The 21,410-nt window shown below is 42.0% G+C and overlaps 1 protein-coding gene across 5 annotated transcripts in view; it reads left to right on the top strand.

Annotated features, from left to right (window-relative positions):
• The window catches only part of LOC119655099 (repressor of filamentous growth 1-like), a 142,160-nt gene that overhangs the window by 95,694 nt on the left and 25,056 nt on the right, over positions 1-21,410 (top strand). For 4 of the 5 annotated variants that reach the window (XM_038060817.1, XM_038060815.1, XM_038060814.1 and 1 more), the window contains 5 exons: positions 49-1,635; positions 7,847-8,018; positions 8,076-8,565; positions 17,567-17,723; positions 17,803-19,645. In XM_038060817.1, the coding sequence (XP_037916745.1) occupies positions 49-1,635; positions 7,847-8,018; positions 8,076-8,565; positions 17,567-17,723; positions 17,803-17,967 (2,571 nt within the window). In that variant the 3' untranslated portion in view covers positions 17,968-19,645. The remainder of the gene's footprint in view (positions 1-48; positions 1,636-7,846; positions 8,019-8,075; positions 8,566-17,566; positions 17,724-17,802; positions 19,646-21,410) is intronic. The other variant, XM_038060816.1, reaches the window with a different exon arrangement.

The following is a 21,410-nucleotide window of genomic DNA, read 5'->3' as shown; positions in this document are numbered from 1 at the left end:
AATAGTAAAACTGCAATAAATCTAATTAGAGTCCCTTTTGTTTTTCAGAATACCCAACACCAAACTACTCAATCTCAACAACACAGCCAAGATAGTCTTCATCCTAATTTGACTGGTGCTATACCACGTACACCAGCACGTCTACCCGAAGACGTAACTGCCCTTGCCGAACGGGAAAATAACAAGGATCGTGACGCTAAAGACAGTAAAAACGCCGTAACAAAAACATACCACACAATCAAAGACCTAATATCCTCGAAATTTAAGAAAGATTGTAATGAAACAGTCGATGAACTGAATAACGTCATAGCACAGCAACAGAATCATTCGGGAATGTCTTGCGATCCAGATGAACTCCGTTCCCCTTACTCAGCCCTTCCCGTACATATGCGACAAATGCAAAGCTTAAATCAATCCCAGCCAAATATTTGGAATGGTGGAAAAGTTGGCTTACCTTCATCAGCTAATCAAATGAGCTCCCAGGTTCAGTGCTATACTCCAGATCCAAGTGCTAGGAATGGAAATGGAATGGGAGGAAGTAGTGGAGGAGTTCAACAAAGGGCTGCATCCCAGCCTCAACTAAATGTAACTTTCGAAAGGCGTGGTTCACAAACTCTTTTAGATAATGTGGAAAGAAGGGGTTCGCTAGCAAACATTGATGTTACTGATAGTGATGACGGAGGTTTCGCAAGCAGAACGAGAAGGCCTCAAACTATGTATCAAGTGAATATGCAAACGCAACAACAACAACAGCAGCAACAGCAACAATACCAACATCAACAACAATCCCAACAGCAATTGCAACATCAACAACAACAACAGTTCCATCAACAACAACAACAGTATCAGCAACAAAATCAAGCGAATCAGGCGTTCCCCTCTCAACTTCATCGAAAATCTCCACACATTTCTCAAAACAATGCGTCATCTCATACCACAATAACCGTGATCGGTCCCCAACAGGGTCACACTAGTTCTCCTTATCAACAACATCAACAGCAATTCCAATCGCATAACCAATCCTATCAACAATATACCTCCCCATATATGCACGTTCCTTCACCTCAATCAGTTCAAGCTCATCAAAACCACACTCAACAACAAATCCAATTATCAAACATCACAATTCAGTCTCGCCAGGATATCCTAAGAGCATCATTCCAAAAACACCAGGAGATGCAAAAACTCCAACTCCAACAGAGCACGTCTGCAGCAACCATCGATAATCCTTCCGGACAGCAGGAAAACGTCGATGAGGCGCCTCCAAAACTGCAACCCCGAGCTGATCACAAATCTAAACAAATGCCCAGTTCGGCAGCAAGTTCGGATTACGATAAAAGTGGAAACCATAGCTCAAATGTAGATTCGGGTCGAGGAAGTGCCGCTTATTCTAGTGGGCGTAAAGGAACTGTAGCTGATACTAGTCCCGAAAGTTCCGACTCCCATGTTCGACCTAAAGAGACTGAATCTGAATGGGTAGACATTGTCGATGCTGAGCTAAGGAATATTTTAGAACCAGGAATGCAGTCGTTGAATCTTCGTCCAGAAAGCACGGTATCGGGAAGTGTATCATCGATAACACCTCCATTACCACCACTATCACCTGATGGCAGTTCAAAGGTGAAGGCGAATAGGGTAAGTTTGATAAAATTTAAAAAATTGTGTGTTACACATACACATACATATTTTTAAATAATGGGTTGTTTGCCAACTAAGGGCGCAGGGCTCTTTGAAGAGATGCTTCAAATGCTTGATGTTTGGACAATCCGCGAAAGCATGCACTAGCGGCATCAATCGGTCCGATCAATGTCGAAGGTGTGGGGAGAAAGGACATATTACCAAGGTGTGCGAAGGAAAGAAGGGACGAGATAATCGGCATATTGCCGGAAGTGGTAAATGCCTGGAATTTAGGAAGGCGTTAACTGCAGTGAAAAAATGAGGTTAATACAAATAAACCTCAATCATTGCAGGGTTGAACAAGATTTGCTTGCACAGACCACTTACGAATTCGCGATAGAGATTAGTGAACCGTACAGAAATCTCTACGGTGGTGTATGGGTCACAGATTCGACTGGTGGAGCGGCGGTATGGTCGTGAGGTCGTCAAACCATACAATATAGCATGGGTCAGGCGGCTAGTGGCTTTGTATAGGCAAAAATAAGCGGTATATTCGTATATAGTTGCTACGCCTCACCGAGCCTCACACTGTCTGAGTTTGAAGACCTGTTAGACGATCTTGTTCACGACGCAAGGGGACGATGTCCAAACGGGATAGCCGGTGACTTTATTGCGGGGGTTATCGAGTGGGGTAGCAAGGGGGCGGTGATTATTAGAAGCATTCGCCCAGTAGGATGTAGTTCTGGGCAACGAAGGCGACATAAACACTTATCGAAAAGGGGGAACTGGTTCAATTCTTGGTCTGACTTTTCTCAGCCCTGCGTTGGCGCGTGACATGTCCTGGCAAGTCAGCGAGGACTTCACGTATAGCGACCACCAGGCAATCACCTTTGAACTAAGGACGGAACCATAAGGCAGGAGACTCGCACCCCGAAAGCCGAAATTCAAAAGAACACCAGGATGGTCTGCAAAAGCAATGGATGAGCAAGCATTCATGGAGGTGAGACTAGACTTGCCTAGCAAAGTAGGTACCTCCACGGATAGAGCTCTCCATGTTACACAGAGCATCTCTAAAGCATGTGACGCGTCGATGCCTGGGAGATGTTCATTCCCCACTAGAAGACCCAGTTAGTGGTGGAATAGTGAACTTACCAGCCTTCGATCGATTTGCCACAGAGCCAGACGAACGGCTCAGAGGGCAATAGGTAGGATCGACCAAGGGCAAAAGGAGCATGCCTATAGGGAAGCTCGCGAAAACCTCAAGCTCGCCATCCAACGGAGTAAGAGGGAATGTTTCAAGGAGCTCTGTTTGGAAGCGGACATAAATCCGTGGGGTAGCGCATATAAAATCGTGACAGAACGATTCAGAGGCCGATCATCTCCGCAGATCACGTGCCCTGTGCTCTTGTTGAAAATAATCCAGGGGTTATTTCCCCAACAAGAGGGAGGTACTGACACTTTCCAACGCCCCCTGAATGTGACGCCGATTCCACCAGTCACCAGGGCTGCTGGAGATCTGCAGTTGAATAGGCGACAGCAAAGCCCCGGGTCTTGACGGCACACCGAATAAGACTTGCCGTCAAACGTAGACCAGATATGTTCGCGGAGCTATTCGAAACGTGCATGTCTGAGGGTATCTTTCCTGCACCATGGAAGCGGCAGAAGCTGGTGCTGCTGCCTAAGGCTGGCAAACCTCCAAGGAAACCTTCTTCCTATAGACCCATATGCCTTCTAGACACTATGGGGAAAATATTTTTAAATAATGGGTTGTTTGCCAACTAAGGGCGCAGGGCTCTTTGAAGAGATGCTTCAAATGCTTGATGTTTGGACAATCCGCGAAAGCATGCACTAGCGGCATCAATCGGTCCGATCAATGTCGAAGGTGTGGGGAGAAAGGACATATTACCAAGGTGTGCGAAGGAAAGAAGGGACGAGATAATCGGCATATTGCCGGAAGTGGTAAATGCCTGGAATTTAGGAAGGCGTTAACTGCAGTGAAAAAATGAGGTTAATACAAATAAACCTCAATCATTGCAGGGTTGAACAAGATTTGCTTGCACAGACCACTTACGAATTCGCGATAGAGATTAGTGAACCGTACAGAAATCTCTACGGTGGTGTATGGGTCACAGATTCGACTGGTGGAGCGGCGGTATGGTCGTGAGGTCGTCAAACCATACAATATAGCATGGGTCAGGCGGCTAGTGGCTTTGTATAGGCAAAAATAAGCGGTATATTCGTATATAGTTGCTACGCCTCACCGAGCCTCACACTGTCTGAGTTTGAAGACCTGTTAGACGATCTTGTTCACGACGCAAGGGGACGATGTCCAAACGGGATAGCCGGTGACTTTATTGCGGGGGTTATCGAGTGGGGTAGCAAGGGGGCGGTGATTATTAGAAGCATTCGCCCAGTAGGATGTAGTTCTGGGCAACGAAGGCGACATAAACACTTATCGAAAAGGGGGAACTGGTTCAATTCTTGGTCTGACTTTTCTCAGCCCTGCGTTGGCGCGTGACATGTCCTGGCAAGTCAGCGAGGACTTCACGTATAGCGACCACCAGGCAATCACCTTTGAACTAAGGACGGAACCATAAGGCAGGAGACTCGCACCCCGAAAGCCGAAATTCAAAAGAACACCAGGATGGTCTGCAAAAGCAATGGATGAGCAAGCATTCATGGAGGTGAGACTAGACTTGCCTAGCAAAGTAGGTACCTCCACGGATAGAGCTCTCCATGTTACACAGAGCATCTCTAAAGCATGTGACGCGTCGATGCCTGGGAGATGTTCATTCCCCACTAGAAGACCCAGTTAGTGGTGGAATAGTGAACTTACCAGCCTTCGATCGATTTGCCACAGAGCCAGACGAACGGCTCAGAGGGCAATAGGTAGGATCGACCAAGGGCAAAAGGAGCATGCCTATAGGGAAGCTCGCGAAAACCTCAAGCTCGCCATCCAACGGAGTAAGAGGGAATGTTTCAAGGAGCTCTGTTTGGAAGCGGACATAAATCCGTGGGGTAGCGCATATAAAATCGTGACAGAACGATTCAGAGGCCGATCATCTCCGCAGATCACGTGCCCTGTGCTCTTGTTGAAAATAATCCAGGGGTTATTTCCCCAACAAGAGGGAGGTACTGACACTTTCCAACGCCCCCTGAATGTGACGCCGATTCCACCAGTCACCAGGGCTGCTGGAGATCTGCAGTTGAATAGGCGACAGCAAAGCCCCGGGTCTTGACGGCACACCGAATAAGACTTGCCGTCAAACGTAGACCAGATATGTTCGCGGAGCTATTCGAAACGTGCATGTCTGAGGGTATCTTTCCTGCACCATGGAAGCGGCAGAAGCTGGTGCTGCTGCCTAAGGCTGGCAAACCTCCAAGGAAACCTTCTTCCTATAGACCCATATGCCTTCTAGACACTATGGGGAAAATATTGGAGCGAGTTATTTAGAATAGATTACTCCCAGTTGTGGAGAGCCAAGGGGGCCTTTCAGATAGGCAGTTTAGGTTCCGTAAAGCCAAATCAACCATTGATGCCATCAAAATGGTTACTGGCTTGGCCGAAAATGCACTTCACGAAAGGGGTTGTACCAGCAAATATTGTGTGGTGGTGACCTTGGATGTGAGGAATGCATTTAACTCGATCAATTGAAACCTTATACGAAAGTCTCTGGCGAGTATTCTTGTTCCCACCTACCTCGCCGCTATTATCGATAGCTACTTGCAAGAGCGGACGCTCTGGTATAATATCGATGATGGACCCAAGGAGTACGTTGCCTCCGCGGGTGTCCCACAAGGCTCTGTACTGGGCCCACTACTGTGGAACATCATGTATAATGGTCTAGTTAACCTTCCGGTTCCGGAGAGGCCACGGTGGTGAGTTACGCCGATGATATAGCACTGGTTGTGGTCGAGTTGTACTCAAGCGAAGCAATCAGTGTTGTTAAGGCTTGGTTAGAGAGTGCTGTGCTGGCACTCGCGGAGGAAAAGACGGAAGCGGGGGCCTCATTACTAAGCGGCGCAAAAGAAATTACGCCTGCATTAGAATCGGGAATCGTATCATCACTTCTAAGCCGCCCATTAAATACTTGGGGGTGATGATAGACGGAGGACTTAATTTTAAGCAGCACATAGAGTATACTTGTACAAGAGCATCCACCACGAGTATTGCTCTGGCAAGGATGATGCCGAACGTAAGAGGCCTGCGGCATACTTGCAGGCTGCTCATAGCCAGGGTGGTGAGTTCTATCATGCTATATGCAGTCCCAGTTTGGGGAAAAGCGCTGCAGGTTTTAGTCAATGCACATAGACGGTACGGTTTACAGAAGAACAGCCTTAAGGGTGTGTTCTGCCTTCAGAACCGTCTCAGACGATGCAGCGTTCGTCATCTAGGGAATGATGCCGGTTGACATCCTGGCAACCGAAATGATGAACATTTATTACACCAGGTCCATCTCTCCCTTATCGCAGGTGAAAAAAACCGAAAGGGAGAGATCCATAAGTAGATGGCAACAACGATGGGACCAGTCAGAAAAGGGTCCTTGGACTTACAGGTTGATATCTTCAATCGAGGAGTAGCTGGAGAGAAAGCATGGGGAGATCAATTATAATCTCACCCAGTTTTTCACAGGTTTAAATTGGACACCTCTCCTAAATGCTCAAACTGCGACGGGTTCCCAGAGGACCCAGCGCACGTATTCTTCCAATGTCCCAGGTTCGTGGAAAAAAGAAGGAACCTAGAGGAAACTCTAGGTGAAGTGCTATCACCGGAAAATTTTGTCCGGAGAATGGTAGCTTGCCAGGAAGACTGGGATGCGATCAATTCCATGATCGCAGTAATCCAGGATAAACTGCGAAAAGCAGAAGAAGTGAGGAAGGCGCGGTTACAAACCCCGCGGGTAGACGGAAGGAGATCTAGCTAAAGTAAGCTAATTCCGCCTCGTGATGTAATACCTAAAGGTGGTTCCACGGGGTAGGAGGCGAGTTGGAGGTGGTCTTAGTGGGTAAAAATTCCACACTCTGGCGTGCCCAGGCCAGAGTCTTTTGAAGATTTCCACCTCCTTGAAAAAAAAAAGACAGACAGACTATAAACCGATTTTAATAAGGTTTTGTGTTTACACAAAACCTCTATCACCTATGTTGCCTTTGGATAGCGGCGGGCTAAAATCTCGAATCGGAAGAGGCCTTTAAAAAAATACGCCCTAAGAAAGCTCCTGGTGCTTTCAGAATAAAATTCAGGTCTGGTCAGATATCGATTGAATCCCGAGCGACTCTACATTGCTTTGTCAGGAAAGTGATGTTAAAAACGAAATTGAAATATCAACTAAAAATAAAAATTTGGTAAAACTAACTCTGCAGGTTAAATTAAGTACGAAACACGGATTAGTTTGCTAGTCTCTCCTCCTGTCGACCTCTAGTTTCAATATACGCAGTTTCCCTGTGAATCAACAGTGATGCCCCTAGAAGGATGAAACAAAAAAGTCCTCCAGCAGAAAGCCATAGCTGATGAGTATGATTAAGTGTGAGGATAAAGAAACTGAAGTAGTCTCACTGTGTGGATAGCCTATACTCCAAAAATGAGTGAACAAAAAATAAACAAGAAATCTGTAAAATATCTATCCTCTCCAAAAATATCTCCTCAATGCTGTGCATTCACACTATTTGCCGATGAAACAATAAAACTGTTTCCATTCTTGAAGCAGCACTACTCCAGAAGTCCTATTGATTATACCTATACTCTTGTATCTTCCAAACAAAAGGGGGGGGGGGGGCGAATCATACGTATTGCTTGAGCTGCACGAATCATATTGTTGTATTTCCAGTACGTGGAAACTGTACGTTAATGAAATCCAAGTCTAATGTAAAGGGACCATCAAATTCAATTATGAATGTCAGGAATTTCTCACTAAATCCCACCTCTCTAATCTCAAATACAATACGAAAAGTTGCTGCAAGTTGCTTTGAAAAATTAGAGAGCCTACCAGCGTTCGACCTTTTGGCGACTATCCCGTCTAACACCATGTGTAGGCAACTTAGGCATCGAGCGATTTAAAAAAATTACCATCACTTAAATTTGCCCCCTCTTCATCACTTGAAGCTTAGCATCTGGAGAAAGATATATGTTTTAGCATACTGAAATAATTCAACAGATTACGAAATAGAATCCTTAATTGTTCCTCCATTTTATTTATAAATTCACTAAAATTGTCTAAACATATATTCTCAGTTAAAGGATACACCAAAGCAAGAATACGGAATGGATAGCTATAACCGTCCGGGCAGGTCCTCGGGACCTATTGGTCCATCAAGGGCTGGCTGGCCAGGATCAACTGTACAGAAACAATCAGCACTCAGAGCGTCTGGCAAGAAGCAAGATCAGTCTCTTCTCAAGAGGCACTGTAAGTTCTCATTTGGTACAATAATGTTTTTAATAATATTAACAATAAAATTCACAGTATTCGGCTTAGATAACGATCAAACATCAACAACAACACGGTCCCTTGATTTGGAATCATTGTTAGGCGGCCCATGGGGTGCTGGCCAATCAGTAAGTGATTCAGAGACTGATACCCAAGGATTAAGGCACATACGTAGTCAGCTTGAAGGACTTGAGCACATGTATTCCGAAGTTCTGAGAATGTTGGGTTCAAGGTTGCCCAACAGTCGTAGTACTGAGGCAACGCTGCGTTCAACAAGAAGACGCCATGGTAGTCTTTCATCTCTCCCTTCTAGTTCAGTCAGCAGCCGACCAATCAGGGATCGACGGAGAAGTGACGATCGACGGAAAGTTCGTGACATGAAGGGTATCAACAAACGGTTTCAACGCCTGGAGTCGCATGTAGTAACATTAGCCAGGAGCGTTGCACATTTGTCATCTGAGTTGAGGTCGCAACATTTGGTAACGCAGGAGTTGGAACGACTTCGAGACGACCTGACGACTTTAAGGTAGGCTTTGATTTGATTTCATACTAAATCATAGTAGATCTAGAATCCAATTTCCCTCCTTCTCTATATATACATACATATATGATCAGATTGAAAGAATGAACTCACATTTGCAATTTGAAAAAATACTTATTTTTAGCATAACTTTAACATTTCATAGTAAAGTTATGTCAGAATTTATAATCTACTTGCTCAGCTACGAGCTAATGATACTTCAGAAAAAATTCCCTGAAAGCTGACACTTGTTTTTATAAGTGGGGAAACTGGAAGTTAAGTTCGTTAACATTGAAGACATGATATAAGCTGCACGAGTCAACTTTCTTGACCTGTATGGGAGATAGCTGTATATTTTTTGCTGATAACATGTGGAAATTGTTGTTCTGAATAAAGAACTCTTTAAGCGATTCGAAATTATTATTATTTTCTCAATCTTTCAATGAACTGATAAACAGCGACTTCTTTATTTTTAGATGTGTAAAATTTTATACTTGATATATACAGATGCATCACATGTAATTTCACTTTTTCTTATATTTTATGAGTTCTCTGCATGATGACCGTTTGAAAAGTTCACACCTCTCAAAAAAATCTGGTATTCTCTTTTTTCCATAGGGCCATAGTCGAACGCATGTTGTTGTCCAATATTTTCGTTCCCATTCTTCTCGGTTAAGAAATCGCGTCCGGATTTTTCACTGAGTTCTCTGATATGTTCTTGTTTTCAAAATTTCTCCGAATTTATGCCTGAAAATTCTTTACATCCAAATCGGCCGAATCATAGTTCTATTATATAAATACATAGCTTCTCTTTATCAAAGGAGTGGGGCAAACCCAAGTCCTTATTCCCTTGACGATAGGCTGGATTAATTAAAGAGAGACTTCATCCATTTATTACTAACATGATAAAGCTTTGACCCTAAAACATTTCGAGCTGAACAGTTTTTGTAAGCAATATGTCAATATCATCAGTATAGACATCCCTCTTGTCATAGCCCACCGTTATGGGTGAAAGGTCTTGAACGTCAGTCTGCTGCTTTAGCAAATTGGTCAAGGTCACCCTATTCCACCTTATTCATTTCGACAAGATATCGAATTTTCTCATGACAATATAAAATTTTACCTTGGCTATACTATTATATGCGACCTCGAAGTCGACGAACAGATTGTGCAACGAGTAACCATATTCTACCAGTTTTCCGTCGGCTGCCGCAAATAGAAAATTTGATCTGCTGCTCATTTCCCTGGAATGAAACCTCCTTGGTATAGGCCAATGGTAATCAGCAAAGCGATACCTCTATAATTGCTGCACTGAGTGATAACCTCTTTTTGTTGAAAACCTTATTAACCTTATTAAAATCTGTTTACTGTCGGTCTGATCGTCTGACACTTTCTCAGAAACAATTGTACTGATTCATAGGAAATTCGGTAGGCACAGGGGAACTATGAACTCCCACGCTCATGTGTATGGTGAATCACATTGTTGCACGTTGAACTGAGGGCGAAGTTTCCATACACTTAGAAGAGGAGTGCAAAGTTTTTTTTCACCGAATGTAGCCGAGGAAAAATGTAGGTAATGCTTTCCTCAGGCTGAGCTTTACCAGTCTAACGACTAACTCCAGTGGAATCAAGCTATCGTCTTCTGGGAAGCAGCTCACTGACACGACTGCCACCACAATGTGTAGCAATTTAAGAACATTGCACCATGTCCTCCATCCACCAGTATGAGACTTGGTCGAAAACTCCGCACTGCGTACCTTGCACATCCGAATCTCCTGGCCTATCCGGGATTCCCTCGCTTTGGATTTGGATTTGGGTTTCTTGTTAGCATTCTCTTCTTGATGGCTAATATTCACTGCCTCCCACTTTCTTGGACTTCTTAAGGGCCTCTTTTGGTTCCAGACGTTCCTTCAGATGGTGCTGAGGCCTGTCTACTTTCCTACTGTTCGCTTTCTAACTCTGACCTCAGACGTACTTTTGCTGGTCCTTTGTTGGCTATAATCTTTGCATTAGGGTAATATGGAGTTCGGCTCCATTGATTTATTTCCCTTCAACTTTCTTTCTTGGGTGGTTTAAGTATTGTGGAGATGTGTCTTCGCCTGATGGACCTGTTTACGTAGGGTATAGAGTACCACTATTACCACTTCCAAGTCTTCTGAGTTTTATTAATAGTAGGGTCAGCGTGTACAGGATGTGGCTATCTCCACCTACTAACGGTCTTGGTAGAAGTGAGGTCTGGCTCATGTAGAGCCACGTGTCAACTTCCCAAGGAGCTATATTTCGCGTCAGTGTTCTGCTTGACCCTAGTAAGTTTCGATAACTCTTCTTAATGACCACTTCACGATAAGTTATCGTCCTATATGACGACGACTTTCCAGCCATAACGATCTTGTAAGTATGGAGGTGCTTGTTCGATCTACATTACATGAAATTTATTTACCGGGAATCTAATACTAAGGCAGTTTTCTTTGGATTGAGTTATGCGATTAATGGCTGACCAAAATTCTGACGGTATGACAGGAGATTCTCTTACTATACAAGGGTAATTATATTTTGAGAATAGCCAAATAAAGGGACTCTTTTATTTCCAGTAGCTCATTTCGTACTCCTATGGAATTTGCTACAATGTCACAAAAAATATTCCTTCCTTGTCATGAATCTTCTCAGTGCTCATAAGAAGGCTGCTATTGATAGATTATGTTGTTATTGGCTACAAACATGTGGAAGACAGGGGAGTCTGTCCAGCATTACGTCGTAGTACAAGGCATATGTACTGAGTATCTCTTTGATGCGATTCTAAGCCTTACGATCACTGTGTTGCTCTGTTTAACTGATCCTATATAGGCAACGACGTTGTATGCCTCTGTAGAAATCGGCAAAATTGTGGAGTTTTTGAAGTTGTTTTTGGTAAACTGTGTGAGCGCCCATGTTGAATATTTTCCACAGCCCTTAATCCCTCGCGGAATCCATCCAGTATGTTTATCCATAGGCAGAGCAGCATCTGAGTCAGTTTAGCTTTCACACCGTTTGCTTTTCAAACGACTGAAGCAACCGATAGGCAGCTTCAAAAAACTTTTTTAACTGTTATCGCCTGTTGAATTCTTCGGAGCTGAATCTCCACAGCACCAGTTGGGAGCTCTATCTGCACCGCCTGTACTGCAGTATTAAAAATATGCCGTTTAGTTCGTACTTAAGTACATAAGTTGGTACCTTGCATTCGAGCCTAAAACCTTCGAATAGATATTTTCTTAGACTCGGCTAGTGTGGCTGAATGGACTGTGAAAAGAAATCTTCCCTCGGATTGTGCTTGTTTCATCGATCAAAATGTGCCTCCCATTGTTTTTCACTTAGCAAGATGTTTCGATAGTTTCGGGGATTGCTGTGCATACTCAAAAAAGCTCCGCTAGTTCAGATAGACCCGCCTCCTTTACTCCGATCCTATACCTTGCATTGTTACTGGTTACTCAACCTATCGCTCCTGTTACAATTCGCTCTGGGTCGGTTGCAGACCGCTGAGATCGCTGAAGTCGAAGACAACAAAGTCTTAAATAACAAGAGGAAGGAAAAAATATAAACGTGCCCAATCCGCTGGCACTGAAGTAAATTTAATGGAACAAATTAAAGAAGTCCTTAATTAAATACAGATGGAGATTCACACACAAATGGCATTACTAGTATTGAATCCATATGATTTTTAGTTAATCCTATCCTTCAAAAGACACGTGTAAAATTTGACAGCTGTCTAACTATTGGTTTATGGGATAGAGCATTTTGGGTGAGAAGCTTTTATTAGTTTGATGAAAATGGATAAAAAGAAATTTAGTACTGTTGAAGCCAAGGCTTGGCTTGATAAACATTATTAAGTTCAAACGAGACGAAATGAGTACCGAAGACGGTGTAGACAGTAGACGCCCAAAGAGGCTGATACCGACGAAAGCATCAAAAAGTACACAACATAATTTTGAATGACCGCAAAGTGAAACTGATCGAGATAGCTGAGGTCCTAAAGATATCAAAGGATCGTTTTGGACATATCATGCTTGAATCCTTTGGTATGCGAAAGCTCTAGCCGCACGAGCTAACAATCTGTTTTTGGTCGAGCTAACGATTCTGAACAATGCTTGAAGCTGTTACACCATAAAAAACCCGAATTTATGCGTCAATATGTGACAATGGAAACAATCAATGAAATCATTTTTTTTCGATGTTAGCCAACGAACTTGTGAGCCCACCTGGTATTTATGCATTAATAAATGTCGAGTCGTCTAACTTTCTGTGTTATTCCGAAAATGTTGCTAATTCTTTCCAGACAATTTCCAATTTTTCTGAATCTAGGATTTCTACAATACATTTTGCAGAATACTTGTTACTTTTATTATTTATATGTGCTGAATCATTCATAACTAGCACGGTAGTTAACCTGAATACTATGGATGCCCTGTAAGCTAGGAAGTACTGTGCTCAACACCATGTACTTGGACTATGGTCGTAGTGTGCTTGTAGCTAGGTATCCACTTCCTCTCCGTTCTGAATGCTGCGGTCGTTCGTTGGTGTAGCGTGGTGGAGCGAACAATTACGTGACGAACACAGTCAATTCTCAGCGCTCTGCTGGTCTCGGTTGGTCATGATTTAAAAAAAATAATAATAGTTTACTAACTACAGAGTCTAGGAAAAGATTTCGGGGAACAGGCTAGATCACCGCCTGTTTGTATTTCGCAATCATCGCTTCTGAGTGAATTGTCGGCCATCGACGTCGTAGCAGCTAATATTGGCACTTCAAACTTTTCCACTTCCTCAGCGTTTAAATGAGAAACAGCCAAGCGCGTCCGCGACTCGAACAAAAGCTCCGCCCGAAGGAAAGAATGTGTCCACAGTTGAGTTTCACAAGTGCAACCTGGGTGCATTAAAGAAGGGCTCTTTCATTGCAGTCGCTCACAAATCGTGAAAAAAACACGGAATCCTCGAATCGGAATCGAGTCCGCAGGTGCCAAGTTGACAAATGAATGCAGCCCTCGATGGTGGAGACTATTCGCAAAAAAAGCTCACCCGAACTAGGAATTTCAAGAAGCAGTTGATAATTTCTAATCGACAAGATATATGTATAATAACTTGTAAAATGAAGAAAAAAGCGCTGGAGAGACGATGCGGGCTCTTTCCTTCCACTCCTCCAAGTCGACCTCACTTTTGTGTGTCGGTTGTCCTTGCTAGTCGTTTTGCTTCGTCGCAGGATGTGCACTGACAAAACGGGCGTCAATAATTGCCGTGGCAGTACGGGTGCTACCGTTTTGAGGAAGGAACCCTGCAACATGGTTCCGCCAGATCAAGGTGATCTAGCCGACGTCACAAGTTACACGCTTTTATCTGGAACTCGTTGAGTTTGATGAACATATAGTTCAACTTGTTTCCAACGTGTTTGAAGATTGCTGCTACAAAAGGCTGAATAATAATAATAATAATAATCGTTGCCGCAACAATCCATATTGGATCAGGGCCTTGTAGTGTGTTAGAGCACTTCATTCAAGACCGTAACGGTACACTACAGTACACTGTAGGAGGCAATGTGGTCAGCATTGCGCTCGCCCGAGATTATTACCCTGATTTGACTCAGGTATTCATTCACAGCTGAGTCGACTGGTATCCGACGTCAAGTCACGATACAAATCCCACTGCCACCACCCAGATTTGAACCGCGGCCTTCCGTATTATAACCCAGTGCTCTACCCACTGAGCTATTCGGACAGGCTGAAGAAGCAGCTCATTAAACGCCAGTCAGTGAATAAAACGGCCAAGCTAAGGCTTGGTGACGGTATGCCAAGCAAACTGCTATGCGATATAAAACAGTTAGCCAATGAGAAAGTCGGTAATGAGCTACTGTAGTCTTTGTGACTGCAGAGCACACGGACTCATACAGTTCAGGACCCTTAATAAGTAGGTATGCTGGTATCACCGAAGATTGGCGAAAAAGGCAACAAAAACTACCAATACCTTCAATTTTCGACGGCTTTCCGAAATGAAACACCACGTCGTCTGACAATTTATGACCCCTTGAGTCGTTGCCACTAGCTAATAGGTTTCCTCAATACCGCTTAAGACCGTGCTTATTAAAGCTTGCGGCAGCAAATGTGGAATCATCTTGTATGGTGGGATTAACGCTTTATTATCGCGGATACAGCACTACCATCTCAGGCACGGACTTCCTGTGCCAAATCTAGTGGATCTTCACAATAATTCCCTCATTAATCCCCACACAACTTCCTTTAGGTAATCAGAAAGAATTTCAACCTGCATGCCCAACATTCTTTCCACCGTTTTTGAAGATGTTGTCGCCCCACATATTCACGCGTTTCTTCAAAAATAGCGCAATATTACTATCGAACGTAATCTACCTTACGCCGTTAAGCATGATGTTTAGCTCTACATCGAAACTACAAGTTCCCCTATCTTTTCAAAGGTGCGTCCACTATCAACGTAAAAGCCCGCAGTCACGCGGAAAGGGCTCAGCGAACTTTTTAAGCGGGGTATTTGCAGGTCTTCAGATAACCGTTGGTTTTTGCCACTTCACCACAGACAATTAGACCGATACCCCATTATACTTACTTATACTTTGCGCATTTCATTGCAGACTGCCGACCTTGGACTTACCGAAGGTATATCGTCAAATCCCTGCAGCTTCCGGAAACATTTCCAAAATTACAATATGCACACCTTTCAGACTCTTCGATATCACTAGACTAAACTTTTGGATTGTGCAATGCGACACAAAACTTTCAGAGATTCATTCACCTCTTACCAATAGACCACCACTTAAGCTAAACTATAGCTTTTGTTTCGTATATTCGAACGCGTTCTCCTTTGAGGCTGAACATTTAGAGCATATCGAGTCCATTTTTCAATGTCTTCATGAGACCACTCTAGTACTCAATGTTGAGGTATGCAAATTATTACAATACCAGGTGATATTTCTCGGTCCCCTGATTACCCCTGAAAACATCCAACCGGATCCAATCAAAATGCAGTCAATTTCGAACCATTCCCTTCTAAAAAACAGTTAAGCATCTAAGAACATTCTTGGGGATGTCAAACTTTCGCCGTCGTTTTTTACCCAAGGCCGTCCACCATCAATCGATTCTTAACGCTGTCTGGGCTGAAGGCAATAGCCTTCCGCATGATCGCGTGGTCCCCAGAGGCTGTGCACGTGTTGCTGGCCTGCTCCAAAATATGAACTAAATTTGGCAGCCATTGAAGGGAGACCCAGTTCAAACCATCCCTTTTCTCGGAGTTAGGCAAACTTCTCGGCTTCAAACGCGACCGGACAACCCCATACCACCCGCAGTCATGGGATGGCTGAAGGCTGCTATAATGACTCAAGAGGACCCTTCCTGATCACAGACCTTGCCACTCGTTCTACTTGACCTCCAGACAGCCAAGGACAAATGCTGTTAGAGAACTTGAGACCCCCATTAACCCTGTGCTCGATATTAGGTTGAACCCGGACCGGAATAAATGGATTGTAGCGTCTGCTCACGGAATGCGGAAGCTGAAGCCACCACACAGGGGATGGAGTGATGTACCGGTGCAAAAATTTCGCAATCAATTCTGAACGGTCTGGAAAGAGTATGTTGCATATGCGTTCAAAGAATAATAATAATAGTTTTGACATTTACATGCATACAGCAGTGGCTTCGTACAGTTACGGGAAGAAAAGACCAGATCTCCCCGTTCGCACATTTATTTATTTTAATTCATTCATTTCAATTCAGAATATTTGTTAATAATTACCAATTATATAAAATTAAAATAAAATGGGTGCAGTTACAGCACTGTTTTATGACAATGACATAGATTTTCAGTCATTTCGATGAGGTGGCATTTTAGGCCTCTGACAGATGTAGCAGGGTCTTATGTTACTTGACACGAAGCTTGGAAAAGTTTTAGTGGTATGGTTTGATTGAAGCATCTTTGTAAAATATTTTGAGTCAATGTCCTAGTGCCAGCTTAAGGATCCATTTACAGAAGAAAACTAGACGCTTCGGACTGCAAGTTAAGCCACCAGATTTCTGAGGTACAACAGATGCTGGGGTTCCTGCTGTATAGGGTACTGTCTCGTCATTGGCCCTTAGTTTGGTATAGAATGCCTTTAGTGCCGGTACCGGTTTCCAAAAATGTTAGACAATTTTAAGGAGTATAGCTTCAGTTGCTGATTGTTCGTACAATCTATGTGTATTCTTGTGGAGCTTCTATATTAGTAAACGCAGTAAATAAAGGGCCTCAAGTAGCCAGGCAGACTCCAATATCTATTAATTTGTTTTAACATTGTGGGGCTGTATTGTGGATTGCCTTGGCACTTACTGTATTCTTCGTACTTTGAGATGGTTGTGAAAAAACCTTTGAGATAAATATTACTGTTACAAACAACCTCGGATTTACATATCGTTCGTTCAACAGTTACTAAGCTGCTAGATAGTTATCCTCGACTAATGATAGATGTTCATGAAGTACTCCAAAAGAATAGTCCATTTTCTTTTATCAAAGTCTTTCCTCTTTATTCCATACAATCTGGGACTATTCGCTGTGCCCTTGAACTTTTTGGTACTTTCCGTGCAAGCACTGTTAGCACTTCATTCATTTTTTTCCGGGATCGGTAGGGGCATCATTAATTTTTGATTCAAGGCACGAAAGACTCACCTTTACCTTCCTCTGTCTGCTGTTTTCATAACAGGCCACCCAGTGGTCACCCCTATATTGCAAATAAGGTACAATAGCTATAGACATTGAAATGTTATAGGGGTTTCACATGGAACACTAAAAATTTCCCTATAATCCTTAATATCATTTGACCCTTCCCCTCATATAATGTAAATATATTTTTCCACAAATTACACAGTTAAATATACTACGACTGACAGCTACTTTCTGGTATTGTGTATGACGAACTCATCTCCTCAATATTTTTAATGATAAATCTGGTAACGTCAGAAATGGAGTAAATATTATTTATCGATTTCAGGTCACAAGCGGTTCGAATGCAAAACGTTTTTGGAACAAACGGCAAAGATCCAGAGCCACCAAACCTCACAAATCCGAAAAGAGTGAAAAAATTGACCAAGTTCTTCGGAGAAGATCCGCCTTTAATGCGGCTATTTTTAAAAAAACTAGGCTACGAGGTAAGTACAGCTTACTTTTGAAATTAAGTAATCATCAATCAAGTTACCGTCTATGGAAAACTCATGTTTTCATTCATAGAAATATGCTTCGCTATTCGAAGCCGAACGCGTTGGAATGGTGGAGCTTCCATATCTAGGCGAGGAGCGACTGCAGAAACTGGGTGTTCCCCTAGGACCACGGCTGCGGATACTACAAGAAGCCCAAATATCTTTGTGTAAAGATACAACGTTGTGTATAGTTTAGGCGTTATCTGGAATGAATTAATTCTTATAAAATTTAATTGTAGAATGAAAAATTGTATTAATTGAAAAATATTATCAAATAATTTCGGCATTTTGCTCCCAAAATGCACTAAGTCTAGGGCCGGATGTGCAATCGTTAGTCAGAATCTCATTCAAATTTTTAACGGTTCCATATTGCGAAAATTTGTATGTCATAATTTGTTAATATACATCCCAAAATGTTTGGTTCGTAATTTATAGAAATTCTATCGAGGCTTTTTCGTTAGGAAACTACAATAATTTATACTTAACTTACAATACTGGAATTCGTGTAAATAATATCCTGGGGAGTGTAAGAAAGTTCTAATTTTGCACTTATGAAGCAAAAACCATTTATTCGTTTTGTATACTCTGTATACTCTTTTCAAATCAAGTTCGATGAGGTATTATCCTTCCAATTTCTCCACTCATAGGTTGCAGTGAGCTTTCGTTGTTTGTAGGCAAAAGATCGGTGATCTGAAACTTTGCTGGTTACCAAAGTACTTCACGATCTTAGGGAGGGCAAATTGAACAAAAATGCAAAAACGAGTTTTTTTAAAAAAATCTCCAGTTGCACCCACATACGGGAGTTATCAGCACTGTGTGCACTTTCTTATTGTACCACTAAGTTCTGATTCGGAATGAGGTAAAACATTCTGAAGGAAGGTGGGAAAAGATATTTTAATAATTCATAAAGAATGTTGAGTCTAACAGTGCAGAAGTGTACAAGGACGAATCTTTAAAAGAGTGAACCTATAATCTTCCCAGAGAAATTTGGACGGATAGTGGCTGCACGGATAGTCCCAACAACAGAATTCAAATTTTAAGATAATACGATGAAGATGTGCCTAAAATCTCCAGATTTTTCTCAACCTCAACTTCTACAATACAATATTTTTAAAGAGTTTGGGATACATTAAAATTAACATTAACTGCATAGCAACGGCAATCCATTAGAAACTTTTCATATGTACATTTCTTCAGGGTAGGATATTATTTACGCGAAGTCCTGTCATAAAATAACCAGTTGATGTTTAAAAAGGTTGCACGGACCAGGTCGTTGGAACTCGACTGTAGCGAAAGCTCCAAGCCCTACTATCAGCATTATTAAGTGTAAATCATTGATTTTGTAATATCCCAGTTTAGTAAAAACACCAAAGATCATCAACAGAAGACATTATCCTTTTATATAATTACGTTACTTGCATGCTGCTCCTAAGTATAATCAATCATACATTTTGGTGTGTTACGAAGAAGTATCTCTCTACTACTATAAATATCCCCAATCAACCCGTAACTTTCCTAGGAACAAAGTTTATAATTAAACACGATTACTTACGAGGCAAATTCCTCGGAGTACAGACGTACTGATTTGTATATTTGAACTTGAAATAGATGTTATTGGACCCGTGGTTATCGTCACCACGATAGCACCAGGTCATTGAATATGAGGACAGATTCAGTGCATGAGTACTTACTCCCACTTGCTTTTTGTATTCCACTGGAAAGTGTACACTTAAGCTTAGTTCAATAAATCAGTTCCAGTAGAATGTTGTACATGTAAAATTTAGATGGTGACGAACTCAATAAGTTAACTTCTTTTCATACTTACTGTATTTAATTAGTGTTGAATTCTTGTGAAAGAGGAAAAAATAAAAAAAGTATATTTGGAAAGTGGTTGTGTTGTCAATACCATGAAGTGATAATCTGAGTGCATGAAAGATAATCTTGTTAGGTAGCTGCAATACGCTAGCCTATTCCACTGACATTTTTGGTGATACACATCTCTGAGAGAAGCCGCAAATACCACGAATTTTTTGAAGTTTCATACGGATGACAAATTCGGTTCTCAGAAGTCTTGTCTACTTTATTACAAAACATCCCAGAAGATTTGAGCGTAGTGTGAGGTCTGTGCTTCATAACACGTCGACCTTGCCTTCCGTAATAAACTCAATGGAAAAACTGTTGCAAGGATCTGCAGAAGAATAGATCTTCACGAAAATCGGACAAGCGACAAATGTTCATGGTCATGCGATTGTGACTACATTTTACCGGCGATAGTAGTTCGAAACTGGAAAACTCTTCATTTCAATCAGCTATTGGAAATCCTATCAGGATGCGTTCAAAAAGCAAAAAGTATATCAATAATGAAAACGTCTAAGCCTTTCTAATACCTGTAGTGATGTGATCGGTGTTGAGCAACCAGCGTGAAATGCGAAATTTCTTGATCGAATTCCGGCATTTCAGAGAACATAATTTCAGTTGTCCATATGAAAATCAGTGACTTATTCTGAAAAGATTATCCTCAACCCATCCAGTTTTAGACAAAAAATTTCTTCCCCATTCACCACAACAGGCGAAGTAATATAACTTTGAAAATGAGCCAGTGAACGTTGGAACGATCCATGATCTAAATTATGGAAGTCAATTTGAGCTATATTAAGCTCCAGTAGCAATTTTTCCCGCTGTTAAAATAAAACTGAAATTACACATTTCAGCAAGAGCAAATTCAAAGAAAGTGATCGAAATTACTACCGATGATATTTTTCCTCCGGCTGACAGGCATTTCATACGAGCTTTGAAGATACCTTGAGAGAAATATCAACTGGAGAAGCTAATACCGTACATCATCAATTAAATCTTAGTAATATCGTCTTTTGGTTCTGATGTTAACGCTATCATTGCGATTCACTGCTTTTCAATGGTCGCAGACTTCTCATTTCTCATCATAGGCACAAATCCTATAGAATCCGCACCGTTTGAATCAATAAGGGAGCGCTATGCAATCGAAGTCTCGATGATTTTTGGCAAGGCCGTTCCAGATTTTGGCAACAATTTTATTGTTTTCATATGTCCCACCATGGTTGAATACGAGTTTTGCAAGTAGTCTGTCAGTTTTTTGATAGATAGATTTGGTGCAATCGGCTTGGGAAGCAGTGTTTGCGAGAAATGTCTTGAAAATATTTTACCTTTCTTATTTGCTTGCCAAGCTTGAAACTTCTGATATCTACAAAACATCTTACAATGGTGAGGTGGAGTTACCTGAATATTTTTAGCACCATCTGGAAAATGTCAATGCCAAAGTTTGATCATGACCTTATTCACGCTAACCTGCAATGATTCTAAAAAAATATGCCGGTGATTATCGGACAACAATTAAAGGATTAATATCTGAAAATGGCCATTTAAGAGTATTTCTAATACTTGAATGAATTTCTCCAAAACTTTTCCATAACGCTAATTTTTACCAAAGAATTTGAGCAAATTTGCAAATTTATTTTAGTTCCTTATCACTTCGGCTTATCGGCGACTACTCTGTAGTGACAAAAAATGGATTGCGATAGTCAAACGACCATCCTAAGTGGCTGGAGACGACCAACAGTTCAGAGCCATTCCAAAACCTAAAAGTATGGCGCAATTAACCGT

This window comes from Hermetia illucens, chromosome 4 (assembly GCF_905115235.1).
Source record: "Hermetia illucens chromosome 4, iHerIll2.2.curated.20191125, whole genome shotgun sequence".
Taxonomy (NCBI): domain Eukaryota; kingdom Metazoa; phylum Arthropoda; class Insecta; order Diptera; family Stratiomyidae; genus Hermetia; species Hermetia illucens.
The sequence above is the reverse complement of the archived record's forward strand: the minus strand, read 5'-3'. Positions and strand labels throughout refer to the sequence as shown.